Source organism: Diceros bicornis, chromosome 35 (assembly GCF_020826845.1).
Source record: "Diceros bicornis minor isolate mBicDic1 chromosome 35, mDicBic1.mat.cur, whole genome shotgun sequence".
In the NCBI taxonomy this organism is placed as follows: Eukaryota; Metazoa; Chordata; class Mammalia; order Perissodactyla; family Rhinocerotidae; genus Diceros; species Diceros bicornis.
The window spans coordinates 31,897,469-31,916,725 of record NC_080774.1 but is presented as its reverse complement, the minus strand read 5'-3'; the positions used below and the strand labels follow the sequence as shown (position 1 = coordinate 31,916,725).

The 19,257-nt window shown below is 54.6% G+C and overlaps 1 protein-coding gene across 1 annotated transcript in view; it reads left to right on the top strand.

Annotated features, from left to right (window-relative positions):
• CLTCL1 (clathrin heavy chain like 1) overlaps positions 1–19,191 on the top strand; it is a 118,370-nt gene extending 99,179 nt beyond the window's left edge. Inside the window, 12 exon segments of the mRNA XM_058532261.1 lie at positions 415–483; positions 2,356–2,463; positions 5,159–5,231; positions 5,234–5,325; positions 5,408–5,557; positions 9,455–9,586; positions 9,956–10,066; positions 10,349–10,418; positions 10,421–10,518; positions 13,786–14,007; positions 17,209–17,295; positions 18,113–19,191. Of these exon segments, the coding sequence (XP_058388244.1) occupies positions 415–483; positions 2,356–2,463; positions 5,159–5,231; positions 5,234–5,325; positions 5,408–5,557; positions 9,455–9,586; positions 9,956–10,066; positions 10,349–10,418; positions 10,421–10,518; positions 13,786–14,007; positions 17,209–17,271 (1,188 nt within the window). The 3' untranslated portion in view covers positions 17,272–17,295; positions 18,113–19,191.
• Positions 19,192–19,257: the final 66 nt, after the last annotated feature.

Sequence of the window (19,257 nt, the reverse complement as noted above, 5' to 3'; positions counted from 1 at the left end):
TTATAATAACTTTAAGGTGAGAGACTTGGACCCAGTGTTTCTTCTGGCCTTCCCAGTTGATTGTGGCATCAGCTTTTCCAGTGGCTGGAATAAGCATCCCATCTCCTGGGGAGGTCTTTACTTGGTGACATGGAGGTTCCCATCCCCAGGGGCAGCTCCCATGTAGTTCTGCCCCTTCCCCTTCTCCCACCTGGGATAGGGCTCTGCTTAGCTGGCCAAGTCCAAGACCTTTTAGACATTACCTGGAGCCCAAGCCCTCAGTGAGGCAGAGTGGGAGGAATTGAGCCCCATGTTTAAACTTAGCAGCTCTGAGTTAACCTATTTTTGTTTTCTATCTCTAGACAATTGGGAGGATCTGGTTAAATTCCTGCAGATGGCCAGGAAAAAGGGCTGCAGATCCTATATAGAGACTGAACTAAAACCAGCTGTCTGTCTGAGCTAGAAGATTGTATTAATGGACCCAACAGTGCTCACATCCAGCAGGTAGGCTGTGGCCCGCAAGACTCTGAACTGCTGCAGGCAGGTTCAGGGATTGCTCCCTAGAGTGGTGCAGATCTGTGATGATGGGAAACAAGCCACACGGTGAATTAAGTCCCTTGTTACCGTCATTGGTATGGAAGTTAAGGCCCCTAGCTATGCACCTCAGAATGATTCTTCTAGAAAAGAAGGTGTCAGGACTGTGTGCAGGTATTCTAGCTGTTACCACTGGAACAAAGTGAACTGAATAACTGGCCAAACAGAAGAGATATGTTGAAAATTAATAGCTTTCCCATATGTCAGCAATTATCAGATAACATAATGGGAAAAAAAATCCTTTTTAAATAGGAACAAAACCAAAATGTTAAATAAACCTTCGCAAAAAAAAAACCTTAAATACAAGTAAAGATCTAAATAATTGTAAAGTCTGCCATTTCCAGGGATAAAATGTTAGCCCTGGAAAAAGTGATGAAGAGAGACAAGGGCTGATGGACAGTGCACTGTAACTCTACAGAACGTGCAAGTGCATCTTCCTGGAAGGATGCACACACCTCATTGAAATAAAGAGCACAGAAGTGCACTTTGGATTTTTTATTTCAAAGTAAATTCCAATGATTTGTTGGAAATTAGATTAGAGTTTTGAAAGAGGTTAAACGTTTGTTACGTAATTCTGTAACCAAAATTAAATTCCAGAGGAAAGAATTAAAGGTAAAAGTTTAAGGTTTTTTTCTTAATAAAAATTTTTAAATATTTATCTTTGTGTGAGAAAGAAATTTTTAAGCATATAAGCAATGGAAGAAAGCACAAAGGAAAATATCAGTTCATCTAATGCATAAAAATTTTAAACATATGTATATTCCTAATCATGGACCTCGTAAGTCCAGATGTAAAAATCCATCTCAAGAATCTGAAGCATTGTTTAATAAAAGATTAAAATCAAATGTCCAGTATAAAAGGCCTTGGTTAGATAGTGCGACTCTACCTGCCATTCAGAATGAATAGGCAGAGTTACAGGAGAGGGTGTTTCCAGTATTCTGTGAAAAATAGGTTGTAAGTAGAATGACCAGTGTAATTCCATTCTGTGTGTGTGTGACTAGGAGAGAGAGAGATCTGGTAGATGCTGCTGTATACATCACACAGAAAATAGTGGGCAAAGATCATGTCTCGAGGTAACGACTGGTTATCTCTGGGTTGTGTGACTATTTTTACCTGCATTTTCTGCCTTACCTACTATGCAAACATGTGCTATGTGTAGAAGGTGGGGAAATTGTATGAGAAGCAAGCTTTGCTTTGAGGGAAGGGGTCTCTCTGGTCAGCCCTCAAAAGAACTGCAGCTCAGGGGCCCCTCCTGAATCCTTTTGAGTAGAAGCATCTTTCTGCACAGAGGGGTTCTTCACTTCTTAACACTTGTTATCATGAAGTGTACATGCTGCGCAGTGCCTAAAACAAAAGCACAGTTTAAAAGAAATTATTAAAGCAAGCTCCTGTGTAAACAGCACTCAGGTGAAGTGCTCTGATAACACTTATTCTTGAGCTTTGTTAAACCCTTTTCAAACCCAAAACCTGAAAGTCCAGCATCACTTTCTTGTCACCTAAACAGACCTCCACATCTCAGGGCTTAGAAGTAATGCGTGAGCTCTCTTCTCTTCTGTGGTCTCAAACTCAAACACGCCCTTGGCCTGCAGACTAGAAATGTCATTATTTTTTTGCCGCATCTCATGCAGCTCATCTTAAAATTATCTACTTGTTCAGAATCTGACTTAAAAAGCCCCATTTGCTGGTATTTCTGCATTTGCAGTTGCATCCCTGATAGCCAGCTGCTGTGGTGCTGTGCCCTGTCTCGGGGATGCTCATGCTGTCTGGCCTTGCCTCCCCTAGGTGTGCTTTGCCTGTGTGGACGGGCAGGAGTTCCATCTTGCACAGTTGTGTGGTCTTCGCATCGTCATTCATGCAGATGAGCTGGAGGAACTGATACGCTGTTACCAGGTAACCAGTCTCTGGCCAGAGATGATCTCTGCTGGCAATGGAGATGATGAATGACACCTAAACGCTGTAAATAAAGGGGCAGTTGTTCTGTTAGTATGTGTTACATCTGCAGATAAGCATTGTCTGTATGAAAATACTTTCATGTGCTAAACAACCTGTCTATACGTTAAATCAGATTGGCATGTTAGATATCCTGGACCTCGTTGCTGGCTGATATTTGTGTTTTTAAAAGTACTCTCCCTCCTCTTGTGTCCTTGGACCTTCAGAAGCCCAGTCCATGGCTTGCACATGGGGACAACCCTTGGGTAACTTGCTGAGAATACCATGCCAGTTATGGCCGAGCAATAGCCTACACCCTAGTTCCCCAGAGCGTGTGGCCGACAGAGGGTATGAGTATGGAATGCCTTAGAGACAGAGAACATGCAAGAGTCCAGGACAAGGAACTCCAGGGAGACCTTTGGAAGGGTGTTGGTGTTGTAGTTATGCTTCGCTGTCGAGTGGTTGACAGACAGACATCATTGTGTTCAGGGCCTGGGCCTGCGCCCATGGGAGCCCTGGAGCTGTGTGGTCAGACCAGGTGGGGTCAGTCAAGGCGGGCTAAAGATTTCACTTTGCTCAGCGGTGTTACCATCCCCATGGAACTCAAGCCCCAGCCCCCTCACTGAGGGGACAGTAGCCTGGAGGGGGCTTAGTGAGTTGCAGGGCTCGAGGAGCCTGTCATCCTGTGAAAGCAGGTGCACCAAGGACCAAAACATCAAGCTAGGCTTGATGACTTTTCAGTGACATATACTTTCCTATTCCACAGAAGTTTGCAAAATGAATTATAAAGCAAACAGGGAAAGGAATAAAGCAGTCCAGAGGCTGACAAATAGAATCCTTTATTTGTTCAGCAAACGTTTAAGCACCTTCTATGTTCTGGGCATTATTCTAAATAATGTATCAGTGAACAAAACAGAAAAAACCCTATTTAGTTGAGTTTACATTCGGTGAAGTTGACAGACAACAAACAAGTTTGAAGGTGATGAGTTATGGGTGAAATGGAGCAGGTCTGGGGACCAGGAGTGCCTGGGTGGAGCTTCATAAAGGGGCCATCAAGGTAGCACTAATGGAGAGGACAACATTGAGCAGAGACCTGGAGAAATGGAGGGGCCTGGTCATGGGGATATTTGAGGTAAAGGTCAGCGGCCAGGGCAGAGTCCAGAGGTGGGAACATGCCGAGTATTCAAGGAAGGGCCCTCAAGGTGGAGGAAGGACTTGGGGGCGGGGGGCACAGGCCATCATGAAGGACTCAGGCCGTACTTGCTGTAGGAGACAGGATCTGAAGGGTGAGGGGCCGATCTGGCTTGTGTGCTGAGAACAGGCTCTTCCGGGGGTGAACAGACAGAGGGGCAGACAGAGAGGCAGGTGGAAGCTGAGAGAGAAGCCGGGGTGGTGGTGATGTGGAGGTGAGAAGTGATCATCAGGTGGTCAGGTTTGGGTGGTGGGGTGGGGGTTGATTGTGTAGCCAACTTGATATGCTAGTGTTTGGGGTATGGGGTGAGAGAGAAAAGTCAAGGATGACTCCATTTATTTTTGGCTTGAACAACTGGAGATAGAGAGTTATCATCAGTGGACATGGGGAAAACAAAAGGTGGAGACTTTGTGGAGGGAAGGGCAGGACATACTAAGTTTGAGCTGCCAATTGGATATTGAGATAGTGTCAGGTAGACAGTGAGAAATAGGGGCTGGTGTTCAGTGGAGAAACCCAGCTAGAGAAATAAAATGGGAGCTGTTGACATATAGATGGTACATAAAGACTCGAGACTGAATGGGATCCCCCTGGGAGTGAGTGTAGATAAAGAAGAGACCACAACCTGAGCCCTGGGCCCTCCAACAGGAGTTACAGTAAAGTAAGAAGAAACCCCAGAGAGTGTGATGTCCGAGCAGCCAGTGAACAGGTGTCCCCAGGAGAGGGGAGTGGTCAGCCAAGTGGGGTCCTGCTGCCAGGCAGATGACAGGAGAAGGAGAACTGAGAATGGAGGACACTGGTGACCGTGAGTCCTGGGGGCCAGACAGCTTGACTTGGTTGGCTCGTGAGAACAGGGAAAGGAATGGGAACAGCTATTTTGAGGAGTTTTTGCTGCAAAGAGTAGAAAATGGGGATGGTAGCTGGTAGGAACATGGGGTCAAGAAAGGGCATTTTAGGACGGGAGAATTAGCGGGAAGTTTGCTGAAGCCAAGCTGTAGAGAGGGACATTGATGAGAGAGAAAACGGGGGGACCTCTGTAGACGGGAGGTGATGGGACCTAGAGCTACAGGCTGGCGGGTTCGAAGCAGGAGCACAGACGTATGCCTGTAGACAGAACGTGGGCACAGATGCTGGCAAGGGCTAGACGCGGCGTTTTCTTCTAACGACATCCATTTTCTCAGTGAAGCAGGAGCAAGGTTCTCCACTGAGAGTGAAGACGGAGTGAAGGGGGTGTGACATAGTCCTCTAGGGGTGGCCCTCCATGTCTGTGGTCATTAATATGAAGGGAGTCAGTCAGACTCAGGGTTTAGACATGCCGAGCAGGCTACAACCAGGGTGCACGACCAAGAGGGAGTTGGGGCTGGCAGCCGTCATACGCCTTCCCTCCCTTTGGAACGGGCTCTGCTGTAGGGAGGCTGTGGTCGGGTGCATTTGCCCCTACCCAAAGCTAGGCTGTTGGTCTATCAGGATCAGGGCTACTTTGAGGAGCTGATCTCCTTGCTGGAGGCAACCCTGGGCCTGGAGCGGGCCCACATGGGCATGTCACAGAGCTGGCCATCCTCTACTCCAAATTCAAGCCGCAGAAGATGCAGGAACACCTGGAGCTCTTCTGGTCCCATGTCAACATCCTGAAGGTAATCTGGCCCTCCTCAAGGTTCTGGCTGCCGTATGCATGCCTGGCACAAGCTCGACCCTCGGCCATGGCCGTCCCGCCAGGTGCTGAGAGCTGCGGAGCAGGCGCATCTCTGGGCAGAGCTGGTGTTCCTCTATGACAAGTACGAGGAGTATGACAGCGCCGTGCTCACCATGATCAATCACCCTGCTGATGCCTGGAAAGAAGGGCAGTTCAAGGACATCATTACCAAGGTAAGAGGGCCTTTGTGGCACTGGCTTCTGCCCTGCAGGGCAGGGGCGGTGAGCACCAGTATGTGCGTCCCAGTGCGTCCCTGTTTGCTTTCCTCTCATGTGATTCTCGCCATCCCCTGGGCAGGTGGTGGTGATTCCATCTGCACAAAGGGAACTGATGTTTAGGAAGGGTAGTGACTGGCCCAGGGCCTCACAGCGAGGCTGCGGCAGGGAGGGGTCAGTGTGCCACTGTGGCCCCGCCTGCCCCTCCTGCCCCTGCTGCCTCCCAGGACCACACTCCCCCAGCTCGCTCCTGTGCTGCGCCCTTCACAGCTAGACCTTGGTGTTTGCTCTTCCTTCTGCCATCAGCTCAGGACTCCCAGCCCCAGCCCATGTCTACCACCATTCCTGTTGTATTATTTCATGTTTTTCATCATATGGAATATTTTTTCTTCATGTCTCTCTCCACAAAACTGCCAGCCCTGGAGGAATGCCGGCACCTGACACTGGCAGTGAACACCCACCAAGTGGAGCCATGATTTCAAGCCAGCTGGTCCCTGGGTCCCCACCCTTCCCAGGAGTGGCCACCCTCCTGTAGTCTAGCTGGGCTAAACCGGGGTCCCAAGCTGTTCTGCCAGCTGACAGAAACTGTTGGAAGGTGTCAGGCTTGGGTGTGAGCACCAAGCAGACATCTGCTCTTTTGTGTTTCTGGTCTCTGAGTGGGCCTGGCCTCTCCTCTGTTGAGCTCCACACATGTTAGAAGGTGAGGAGATGCAGCTCTCTGCCTTCGGTCTCTGGGCCTTTTGCATTGAGTGTCCTCATTTTGTCCCAGTGGCCTTGTGTGAATAATCTGGCCACAGGTCTCTCCTATCTGCTGTCTGCCAGTGAAAGGTAGCATTCTGATTGCATGTCTGTCCCGCCACTCCCAGGGTGGGGGCGTGGGCTCCTCTACATCTGGGTCAGGGATGGCAAGCTGGTGCCTCTCGTGTGTCTTCTGTTCCACATACAGCTGCAGAGGGCGGGTGTGGGTGGCGAGTGGGGGGTGCCCAGCCAGGTCTCAGCGTCTGCCCTCACTAGGAGCTGTAGAAGGAACAGTCAGCCCGGAGGTCACGCATATCTGCACTATTCAGCATGGTGGTATGTGAAGTCAGTGGCCGTCTTACAGCACGTCTTGCCCTGAGTGGGGACTGCAGGTTGCTGGTGGAAGGGTGGGCAGATCATATGTGCCCGTGCCCCTGCAGGTGCGAAAAACATGCTGGAGAACCCATACCTGATCAATTCTAGGCATGCTTTTTTCACATGTAACTCCTCTGATATCGGGGTTAAAGTCTGCATCTTAAAGTTGATGGCATGCCATGGAGTTGGCAGTGCTTTTTGCTGCTTAGCAGTGTCTGGGCATTGTGGTTGTCCAGGCCGCTGATGTACCCCATTACCTGAGTGCAGTCTGCCGTGATGGTGTCAGGTCAGCAGACTCCTGAGAGGTGGAGCTGGTCAGTGTGGCATCTTTGGTCTGATGATGCAAGCTCACGATGAGACTATTGTGTGGGAAAGCAATGTTGGTACAGCTGACAGCCAGGTCTTGTTTTGGTGTGATGCAGTATGCCATGCGGGAGGCAGACACTTGTCAGCTCACATGTGGAGGAGAGGCAGGGTGGACGACACTAGCTGCTATGGTGGCCCAACAGAGGGGACATGGTCTGCACTCTGGGGACAAAAGGGGAGGGCTTTGTACTCGCCTGCCCACTAGGCTGGGTGGTGGAGGGCTGGACAGAGGCCTTGCTGATACAGACCAGGGTTGCATCTCAGCTCGGCCGTTTGCTGTGTCTGTCACTTTAGGGTGGTGTCATTGCTGTGAATCTTGGTTGCCCCACCCATCAAACGGACATAATGTTTCCTGCCTGCCAAGTGACCAGTGGCAGGTGCCTGGCATTCACTAGGTGCTTCTCACAGGTAGTACAACATGTGTCAGGAGCCAGAGCACTCGGGCTGATCACACTTGAGCTCGTGACAGAACCTCTGAGCCTTGGTTTTCTCTTCTGCAAAGCAGAGATAATGCCATGTCCCCGGGCCTGGCGCTCTGTGGAGACGAGGTGCTCAACATGTGTGCCACGGGCTTGGGGATGGCCGTCCTTACCAGCTGTGCAGGTGGGCAAGGCCTTGCTGGTGCTGATGTCCCAGTACATGGCTCCAGAGGAGGGTGCTGCGCAGATGCCAGTGCCCCAACGGGAGCAGCAGTTGCTCCAGAGGGCCGTGAAACCGCTGCATCCTGAGGGCACCAGGTGCCTCTAGATGAACAGCTCAGCCCAACACAACACATGTCCATGGACACACCTACCCAGAGGGGCTGGGCCAGCTCTTGTCCAGCCCCACGATCACCGCAGCACTGGGAAGGGAGCATGGCAAGTCAGGCTCTATCTTGAGCTGTCCACCTGGAGGGACACGGGCACTCTGGCCATGCTTTAGTAAAGAAGCCCGCACAGACCTGTTCAGAAGGCTGGCAAAGCACATGGTCCTGTGTGCCCTGGGGGGAGCCAGCCAACTACCACCTCTGCCAGTTCTTCTGCCGTGCAGAGGGCCAGGGCCTCCCCCGGGGTGCACTGCACACCTGCGGAGAGCCTCAGAGAGAACGGCTTGTCCTTTCACACGATCCTGTCTCATCCCATAGTCCTCCTACAAGTGTTGTTAGCAGGAGGCCTGCCAGTGGGGCTTAAACGAGGCAGCTCTCCACGGAAGGTGAACTCCAGCCCCAGTGCCCATACCCCTCGACCCCACTTTATGTGCCAACAGGCCCTCCTGCTTGTTAGACGTCTGGTCTGGCTGGAGACCCTGATCCGGCCCCATACTGCTGAGTCAAAGGGCCAGCCTGGAAGAACAGCAGGTTCCAGAGCTCTGATGCAACTGTGCCCACAGCAAGGGTCACCGCTCTCCTCTGCGTCCACGGGGCGGGCGCTAGGGACCCCACGGCTGATCTAGGTCAGAATCTGTGGTGACAGTGAGTGGTGTGGTCTGAGAGGGACACATCTGAGTCAGGGAGTAGAGAGGAGAGTAAAGCTGTCAGTAACTGGTGCGAGTACAGTAACCACCAAGGCTGTGGACGGTCCCATTCCTTTGCCTTTCCATCTGCAGACATCACTGGGCCCCACGTTGTGGCCGGCTCACCTGAACCCAGCGTGGCTGGAGGGCTCGCACTGTGCCCACCCCCTCCTCCCAGCATGGCTTTAGCGTCACAGTGCACCCTTTGCGGACTCCTGGACCTCTGCACCCTCCTGTGGACACGCTTATCACCGCCAGCCTCACACATGTCCTTCTGGAGGGCAAGAACTGCCTTGCTGTCCTCTAAATGCCAGGCCCTGCAGTCAGCAAGCCTGGGAGGACAGCCTTCCCGTGGGCACAGGGTCAGCCCGGAGCAGCTCAGCCCTTCTCTGCTGACCAGGGCTGCCCGTCTGAGCACCACGGCATCTTGCCAGAGAGCAGTGGGGATGTAATAGAACGTGTTAATGGATTTGCTTACGGCTCAGGCTGAGCTTTGCAAGGAGGGTTAGGGGAATCTTGCTTAGGTAAAACTATCTTTTGTTGTTTGGGTGTATTCTGGCTTATTCCCCCTCATTCATTCTCTCAGCAGACACTGGCTGAGTGTCGACCCCATGTCAGATACCGGGGTGAGGCAGGAAACAAAGGTCTGCCTCTTAGGTCATCGAGTGGCAAGTGCTGAGGAAAAGAATGTCTCGCAGAGACGGGAAAGGGGGATGTCAGGAGAGGGGGCTCAGACTTGTGAGGGGCGGTCACGGCCGGCCTCACTAATGAAGTACATCTGAGCAAAAATCAGAAGGAGGCACAGTGGAGTGTGCAGCATCTGAGGCAGGTGAGTGGGGCCGAAGGTGGGCAGGGGCTGACCCTCAGCTCGGCCCCCACCCGCAGGTCGCCAACGTGGAACTCTTCTATAAAGCCTCGCAGTTCTATTTGGATTACAAATCTCTGCTCATCAACGACCTGTTGCTTGTGCTGGCGCCCCGGCTGGACCACACCGGGACTTTTGGCTTCTTTTCAAAAGTGAGTCAGCCAGAGCCCTGGGGCCAGAGAAGCACGTGACGGGCTAAGGTCATCTGAGTGGTAGTAGCTTAATAAATCATATTTGAAATTGATCCCCAGCCAATTTAAAGATTAAATGTATCAAATTACTTTAGGTTTCAGATACAGTTTTGCATTCCAGCCAGAATGTCCGCAGGTGAAATTGGTGTCTGCCGAGTAACCCGAGCTGCCCTTTTTGCGTGAGCGCGCGTAGGGCCTGTCAGTTCTAGGTGTCTGGAAGGAGACCTGGAGCTGGGCCATACGCACCAGCCTGTCAGTGCATCAAGGGCCCCCAGCCCAGTGATCCCCTGACAACTTGTCTGAGTGCCCTGACCGTTCTCCTGACATCAGGCAGGCCAGCTGCCACTGGTGAAGCCTTACCTGCGGTCAGTCCAGGGCCACAACAACAAGAGTGTGAATGAGGCGCTCAACCACCTGCTGACAGAAGAGGAGGATTATTAGGTGAGTGTGGGGAGAGGAGTCCTATCAGAGGGCGGCCCCTCCTCCCGTGCCCAGGGACCCCTGCAGCCAGCCTTAGGCGCTCGGGATCTGGAGAGCCCCTTTCTACACACACCAGTGTGTTCCCAGCAGGCTGCCCTTGCACAGGAGGGAGTATGGGCCCCACAGGGCACCACCAGTAGACGGGCAGGAACCTTTCTGAGGCCGTAGCAGCAGAAACCCCCACTGAGTAATTTCTGCGTGCCTGGTGTGTCCCTGACCCACGGAAAGGCCATGTCCTCCTAGGATTTGAGAGCATCTGTCGACGCCTATGATAACTTTAACAGCATCGCCCTGGCACAGCGGTTAGAGAAGCACCACTGATTGAGTTCAGGCGCATTGCCGCTGGTCTGTACAAGGGCAACAGCCAGTGGGTCCAGAGCGTGGAGCTCTGCAAGAAGGACCGTCTCTACCAGGTCAGTGTCCCCATGCCCCGCCCACGTGTGCTTCCCATTGCTTTGTGGGATGGGTAGATCACAAGCCCTGCCAAGAGACCCTCTTGGGTGGAGGGAAAGGGTGTGTTAAGAGGGGAGCGTTTTTACAACACGGGATGAGAGTTGGGAGCAATCTGGAGAATCGTTTTCTATCGTTAACATAGCGCCTTTTAAAAATTATTTGGATCAAAAGATTTGCTCTTGTGGAGTTGATTCTTTTCCCAACAGTTATTTGTGAGGTTCACTCTCCCTAAGCAGTGTGGCAGTGTTCACTGGGCACCTGCTTTACTTTCTATCAAGATTTGGGGAATAAAAACACTTAAGATCATGTTCAAAATATTTGTTTCTGCCGTTGAGCGGTGGCTCAGCACCATCCTTGGGTCCAGGTCCAGATCCAGGCAACTGCGAGTCAGAGTGGGCTGTCTGAGAGCTCTCAGGCCCTGAGGCATCGCTGTTGCTCTACCTGGCCTCGGCGTCTTCCCAGTAGGGTAAAGTGCAGTTGCACAAAAGGGCCCTTGTGGTAATATGCTGCACGGCTGAGCTGATTTCCAAGGGTTCCATGTGCCAGGAGCCCCCGGGAGCCCCTCCACAGGCCATGAGCTTGACCTAAGGGTGTTACTCCCAGAGCTGTCCTTGGCATTCCTGAGTACCTTCCCAGGACACACACTGCTGCCAGCCTCTGCCCAGCACAGGTGCTTCCCTCTAACAGCATGTGGGCTGAGGCCCGAGACCACTGATATCAGGGCCACGTCAAGCTTCACTCCCAGTTGTTGCCTCCATTTTGGGACTGTTACATGACACGTCCTTGCCCTTAGTGACCATGTTCCTGGTCCTTTCTGGGGCGCTGACAGGGCCCTTGCAGAGGGAGCTGAGAGAAATTGCCACAGAAGCTCTGAGACTGCACATCAGAGTGCTCAGGTGCTGGCCCTAGGAGGTGGCAGCAGGGCTCTGACACACCGGAGGGAAGCCACTCCTGGCTGGCATGTCACAGCCACCCTATCCTGCTGTGGTACATGTCAGGGTCTTGAATGCACCGGCTCCTGGCCACTCGAGCAGTGGGTGAGTGAGCACTCGGTGCTGTGGGCACTGACAGGGGCATCCATCCTCTTCCAACCAGCGATCCCACCCAGAGTGACATGCTCCAGGAAGAGCATCTAGAAGGACAAAGTCACAGGCAGAAAGTAGTTGGCATACTTTCCAGTGCAGTGGTTCTCAGCCAGGGTGACTCTGACCCCCAGGGGACATTGGTTGTCACAGCTGGGGGTGTAGTGCTACGTCTAGTAGGTGGAGGCACTAAAGAGCCCACGATGCACAGGCCACCAACTGCCCCCCAATACACACACACGTGTCAGCTGCCCTGGGTGGAAGTCCCAGGAGAATGGGTGGTGACAGCATGCCACCCCAGGGTGGTGAGTGGCCACTGATGGCTCCTGGGACAGTCGTGGAGCAGCAAGTATACTTTCCAGATTGCAGAGGTGGAATGTAAAAGCATCGTGAGCAGCCGGCCGTCAGGGGTGACCACCTTGTGGTATACACGCTTTACCTGGGAGTACAGCTGAGCAGAGGGGGCCGGGACTGCGTGTGGAAGGCTGAGACCGCTGAGGAACAGTGGATCAGGCAGGACATGAGGGAAGGTGTTGGGACGTGATTGGGTGAGGGCTGGGGGCCCACACACAGGTGTGTGCTTAGGCAAGAAACACCTGGGCCCCTCGTGCCCAGGAGTGAAGAACAGAAGCCTGTGGAGGTGAAGTCACGGGCCCTGGGGTGACAGTGAATGGCAGGGCAAGGGGCTGGAGCAGGGCTCTGGTAGGAGCAGTGGTTTGGGAGGGAAGTGGAGGGATGGGGGTGAGGTAGAGAGATGATCTGATAGTGACACAGGCAGGGTATGGTGACAAGGGTGGGAACGTGTGAGAGAATCTCAGACTCGAGCTTGGTTCCAGGCCGCAGGAGGAGGGCACAGACTGAGAGGTCACCTGTGGGGCTCATTGTACCTGAGTCGGCTAGGACGCTGCCAGGGGGCAGTTGGAGCACAAGTGTTCTGGAAACGTCCACTTTCTGGTGATGGCAGTTGAGGCTGTGAGAGTTTGTAAGATAATCCCCAAGGCCTGTGGAGGGAGGAAAGTGCCCACCTTTAGGCACAGGTTGAAGACAAGCCAGCCGAAGGTGCGCCCAGCTGGACTGGAGGACATGGCAGGGAGAGTGACAAGCAGTGACCGCACTGAAGCTTTCACTTGTCTCAGCTGACTTTGGCCAAAAAAAAAAAAAAAGAGGCCTGGTGCCTTCATAGGAACAGTGTGAGCATGAGGTGGGACTCGGCAAACCGAGCAGCAGACAGGAGAGGTTCCTTTTAGAAGGAGGGTCAAGAGGGGGCACTGCAGAGCTGGCTTACAGGGCGTTGGATCCTATGTGGCAGTCTCTAGAACAGGCCTCACAGGCTCGTGTCAGAGCTGACCCAGCAGGCACCAGGAGCAGTGACCACAATAGCAGCCAACAGTTGTCTCTGCGTAGCAGCAGCCGTGGTTAGTGGACAGCCAGATTGCGTTTGAGCCTCAGTTTCCTCATCTGTGAAAGGGGGCGATGGTAATACCTGTGCAGAGGGCTATCGTGGAGGCTGAGGGAGCTGACACACGCACTGGCTACCTGGGTTATTCATTTCTTGCCATTGTGGCTAGAAAATGGAGAATGGGTATAGAAATCACTGATTTACTGATGACTTCTCACTGTGTGGTATGACTTTTTAAATTATGTTTTAGACAAAGAAATTTGCAAGTATGAAAGCAATGAGGGATTTTGAGGGACTTTTTTATGTCTGGAAGAAAAGGCAAGTCGCTATTTCTTGAGCACTAACCATGTCCCTCAGAGGCGCTCCACATTGAGTCCGGAAGGATAGCCTTGGCTCTTGGCCCGAACACGGCAACTCTGGCCTTCACAGCAGGCACTGCTGGTGCTGTTACTGTCCCCATTCAATGCCTGCCCCCAGGGCAGCGCCACACACTCCCTCTGCATGCAGTCTGGCTCTGAGACCAGAGCCCCTGCTTCCCAGGGCACCTACACCCGTGTATGTTCAGCAGATTGGACCATGCTCGGTGCCCTCCGCAGCCTTCCTGGAAGTGGTACTTCATCCTACCAGAAGGCAGCGGAGACACAGGGACTCCTCTGCAGGCAAGGGGAGGGCCTTCTTGGCTCAGAAAGTACCTCAGGTGGCATGAGGCAAGGTGGGCCCAAGCTGTGCATCTGCCTTGGTTGTAGGACGCGATGCAGCACGCTGCAGAGTCCCAGGATGCCAAGCTGGCTGAGAAGTTGCTGCAGTGGTTCCTGGAGGAGGGCAAGCAGGATTGCTTTGCAGCCTCTCTCTTCGCCTGCTACGATCTGCTTCCCCCAGATGTGGTGCTCGAGTTGGCCTGGAGACACAACCTCGTGGACCTGGCCATGCCCTACTTCATCCAGGTGATGAGGGAGTACCTTAGCAAAGTAAGTACTGGCCGTGCTGTGGCTCCCTGGCCACCGCATGGCACAGCTGTGACTCTGGCCCCAGTCTGCAGAGTCCCTGTGGTGGCCCATTGGGGGCCACCCAGAATGCCCAACCAGCCCCAGCTGTCTTTGGGATTGGCCTCTAGCCTTCATTCATTTTTTTTTTTTTTCACTTTTTTGTGTGTGTGTGTGTGTATGGGTGTGAGGAGATCAGCCTTGTGCTAACATCTGCCAATCATCCTCTTTTTTTTTTTTGCTGAGGAAGAGTGGCCCTGGGCTAACATCTGTGCCCATCTTCCTCTACTTTATATGGGACACCGCCACAGCATGGCTTGCCAAGCAGTGTGTCGGTGCGCGCCCGGGATCCAAACTGGCGAACCCCAGGCCGCCACAGCGGAACACGGGCACTTAACCGCTTGCGCCACCTAGCCGGCCCCTTGCCTTCATACTTGAGTGGTTTTCTGCCAAGTGTTAGCCTCTTCTAGAAAATCACCATGGGGGCGCTGGGTAGAACTAAGCACTTCCCCTTGCAGCAGCTCTCCTACACACTGCCAGGGGGCTTCATGGGGTGAGAGCAGTGAGGTGCCAGCTGATGGAGCCTCCAGTGCACAGCTGTGGGTCATCCACCTCAGAGCACACCTCCAGTGGAGTTGGGAGTGCAGCTGTTGGCGAACCCATCTTGGTCACCCCCCTTTTGCTGAGCACATAGTAGGAATATTAACACTATTTAATCTTTTAACCCCTTGACAAGGTAGGTGGTCATCCCCTCTACAGCTGCTGCAGACCCTGGGGTTCGGGTCCCACACTGACAGGTGAAGTGGGGGCTCAGACCCATGTCTCCCTGGCCCAGAGGCCATCCTCATGTCTCAGCACATTGCTTCTGCCACTTCACATGTCATTTGGCATCCCTAGTGTCCCACTCTGGCTTTCTTTGCAAGCAGATGAGTTGTTTAACCAGGTGGCAGTGTCTGATTTTAAAATTCTCCCTATGTGTCAAAGCTCTAGACGTCCCTTTCTGTAGCCACTGTCCAGAGACTCTTGTCATCTGGTCTGGTTTGTTTCTAACACTGAGGAAAGGCTGTCACTCAGCAGCACCTACTTGCCCATCCAGCCATACACCTCACCTTCCAGCCAGATGAAGGCCTGACGATGCCAGGAAGCCAGGGGCTGAGTCTTCTTTCAGTGTGCGAGGGAAGGGAGGGGCCTCCGGATAATTAGCGTGGGACTTAGGGAAGAAACAGGCAGTGGGGGGAGGCTCTATTGCTGCCAGCTTAGGCCTGCAGGGGCTTGCTCTGTCTGCTGTTTGCAGAGCCTCCTGGGAGCTGCCCATCCCAGCAAGGGCCGTCCAGGGGCCACTCAAGGCCATCGCCCTGCTGCAGCAGGAGGCACCACTGGAGTCCCATGCGAACAGCACATCTGAGCAGGAGGCCTCCTGAGACTCTCCAGGGGTGGGCGAGGGGCAGCCCTGGCCATGTGGCCTGCACTGCGAGCTGCCAGGGGATTTAGGCTGGTTGGATTTATAAGGGTCCCTGTAACACTCAATCATCAACCACAGTGAACAGCAGCGAGAGGTGTCTGTGTTGTATGGAGCTTGTCTGCGAAAACTGCTCTGCCCATGATGGGCTGCTTTTCCTAGCCCTAAGTTGTCTTAACCTGGGAGCAGTCTGTCTGTTCTGATCCCCTGCATAGAGGGATGAATGTGGCTTGAATCTCTTCCTGGAGTCGAGGCCTGTGGTTTAGCAGAAGAGGAACTCAAGCACACTCAGACCTTCATTGCTGCAGGGGTTGGACTCCCAGAGGGCCTTCAAGGACTTGGAGGAGCACACTCCCTCTCTGTGGCAGATGACAGAGGTCACCCTGGCAGCTGTGTCACCTTGGTCAGCACTTTGGCCACACGGCTAACCCAGGATGGTACAGTGTGCTTGGGCTACAGCTGCCTTCCTGCTAGAAGGACCCTGACCCCGAGACACCTCCTGGAAGGCAGGGGCTGCCACAGCACCTGCCCTTGATGCTGCCCCACATGCCTTTGCCAGCACTAGACCAAGTGCCTGTCATGGTGGGGAGAGGAGGGGGCTTATGGTGGGGTGTGGGCTGGTTCTCAACTTGGGCTAGGGCCCAGCAGACTGGACACAGTGCTGTGAGGCGGAGGGACCCAGACAAGAAAGCCACAGCCCCTTCCTGACTAGAGAACTGGGTCCTGGGCCTCTTGACTCATCTGGGAATCTTGAGGGTCGTACCTCTGAGAAGCCCCCTGCCTCAGGGCTCTCCCCAGTGGGGGGTATGGGCCCAGCTCAGCCCTCAACCCTCAGCCCTGGGCATCGGCCAGCTGAAGGCAGAGAGGACAGGTTGCGAGTCGACAATGGCTGTCCTGCTCCTTTCTCCCCTCAGCCCTGGTCTGATGGAGGAAGAAGAGGGGAGTGCACAGGGCCAGCAGGGCTCTCTGCTGGGGTTCTGGTGCCTGGCCTGATCTCTCCCAGACCTGAGTACACATAATTGTGTCTCCTTTCTTACCCATGTGCTTCATTGGGGGGTCCCAGATGTACAGTTGCTGCAGCCCCCGCGAGCACAGTACTATCCGCCCTGCAGCCCCCATGGGGCAACCTCACTCTGTTCCCTCCCTGTCCGTGCCAGCCTGTGAGCACTGCACGGCGCAGGCAGCGCATGGTGAAGCCCCAAGGAAGGGCAAGGAGCAGCTTGTCCACAGATGGCTGTCACGGCCCCCGCCTCGCAGCTGGCACATCCACCCTACCAGGTGGAGGCTCCCAGGTGTCAGAAGCCCCATCTCCTTAGGAGGAGTGGGCAGCCTGGACTGGTTGGAAGCAGGAAGTGCTACATTGTCTTGGCAGTGTCCCTGTGTCCAGAGGAGGACTTGGCCCTGTGATCCATGCCACACTCACATCCAGTGGTCACTGGCTACTGCTCCTGGCGGCCACGTGCCCACGTGGAAAACACTGGGCTAGAACAGCAGCTGGGGTTCACCAGGGCCCCTCTGGGCACTCCATCTCCACCTGGTTACAGAGGCTTCACTTTCTCTTGGAGTTGGGTGGTAGTCACTGCCGGTGCAGCATCTGCCCCATGTGCCCGTCCTCAGCTCTAACTCCTGGAGGCTGTGCGCTTACCTCCCAGCCCCACATTCATCTCCAGGCCCAGACTGCCCTCGGCCTATCAGGCAGGCACTCATGTGCTCTCGCCTCTTTGCAGGTGGACAGACCTGCAGGCAGGTGGATGCCTCAGAGAGTCTGCGCAAGCAAGAGGAACATGTAGTGGAGCCCTCCCTTCTCCTGTTGGGTAGGTGGTATCCCATAGCCTCTAGTCCCCTGTCACCTAGGAAGGGAGGGGGAGGGGAGGCGATTCACACCACCCTTCCCTGGCTGGGCTTCAGATCGGGGCGGGAATGAACAGGGCAGGGGACAGAAGGATCACGATGGCTGCCTATTGTGGAGAAGGTCAGTGATCCAGGAATGTTGGAAAGGCATGGCCACTGTCCTCCCTGTCTGAGGGCACCTGCCTTCTGGTGGGGGTGCTCCTGCCTGCTCCTTGTGCCTGGCAACTGCCTAGCTTCGAGCTGCTGCTGTGTGCTGCCCTGCCTGGCCCCCCGGCAGCCAGGCTGTTGTTGGCTTGCACTTGAGAGCCTGCCTGGATGGCATGGCTGTTGAGTAGACAGATTGGTTGGTGTCCACTGCACAGAGAGGCTGTTGGGTCCTGGAGTGCACTGCGGCACTAACAGAGGCCTAAGGGTGTGGTGTGAGCACACAGCAGGTAAGCCTGGTCTCAAGCCTCCTACCAGCTGTGTCCTCCTTGGGGTCATTGTGCCCACCCACAATGTTTGTCTATCTGGTTTTTTTAGATTTTGATGGGCATGAGTGAGACCCAGCCAGTTGAGCTAAGCAAGTGTCCCATTGGGGGACTAGCTTACCCTCTAGGCCTGGCCAGCCTTTGTGGCTGGTCTCACAACAGCAGCTCCCACAGCCCTTTCCTCAAGGCACCTTCTCTCCCGTGCCTCAGCCTCTGGGTGGTCAGGGCTGGTCTGCAACCCCGCTCCTTGGGCTCCTGGCCACCTAGGGGCAGCAGGAGCCTTGCTCACCCTTGGCTTCTCCCTGTGTAGGCCAGCAGCTGATGCTGACAGCAGGCCCTGCTGCAGGGCCAGCCCCTACCAGCTGCCCGTATGGATATGCTTCCATTCCCGCCTTCACCCAGTCTCCAGTGTACGGCTTCAGCGTGTAGTGGGTGCTCAGTGGCAACACCCCCTCTACCGAGTTATTAACCTCCCCAAGGAGCGCATCACTCCAGAAGCACAGAGGACCCCGATGGGAGGCGGGCACACCTGGACGTTATTTATTTTTGCTGGGGCCCAATGATGGCAGCTTCTGAGCCATTCCACAGCCCAGGGAGGCCAGCGTAGCCACTGGCTGCCCAAGAAGACCAGCTCCAGCCGCCATGCTGGGAGGTCAGCTCCCACCTCCAGGCCTTCTGGCTGGAGCCAGGCATTCCTGGGAAGTTCCTGTCTGCAAGGATCCCCTGACACTTGGCGGGAAGGGCACCCTCTCTTCACTCTGCACTGGCAGAGCTGCCCCCTCCAGGCCATTCTGCAGACCCAACCGAAGGTATAACCTGCCTGAGCCTCCTCCCGATCATGAACATTAAAGTCGGTTTATCAAGGCAAAGCTTCCCTGCTTGGTGCTGGTGTGGGAAGGAGGGGACAAAAGGTTGCTGAGACCTCTTGTGCTGTTGGGGGACCTGCGTCTACCCAGGAAAGCAGGCCAGAGGGGTACAGCCAGGGTGTATTTAAGGTGTTTTCCCGACCGTGCGCACTGCACCGAGCTCTAAATCCCCTAGGGGGAGTGGTAACCGCACAGCCCTCAAACAGCAAGGATGGGGCGAGCCCCACGTGTTTCGGGGAAGGTCTGCCCCTCTCTCCACCTCCGATCTCCGGGGTTTCTGTCGCTCATGGCAGATGCAAAGACCCCGAGATCGGCTCCTTTCCGGGCCGGACTCTGCTGCAAGCCCCGGCTGGTTTTAGAGACTGCACCTTGACCCCCAGCTCCAGGCCCAGTGGCAGCGCCGCCTCCCCAGGACCCTGCCCCCGGCCTCGCCACGCTTCGTTTTCCGGCGACCCGGGCTCGGCAATTGGCTGGGTCGTCGTCTCCGCCCCGACGCCCGCCTCGGCGCGCTCCGCCCCGGCCTCAGTTTCCCGGGCGGCATGGGGCGGGCTGGGGGCGGGGCCCGGGTCGGACCACGCGGGGCGGAGCT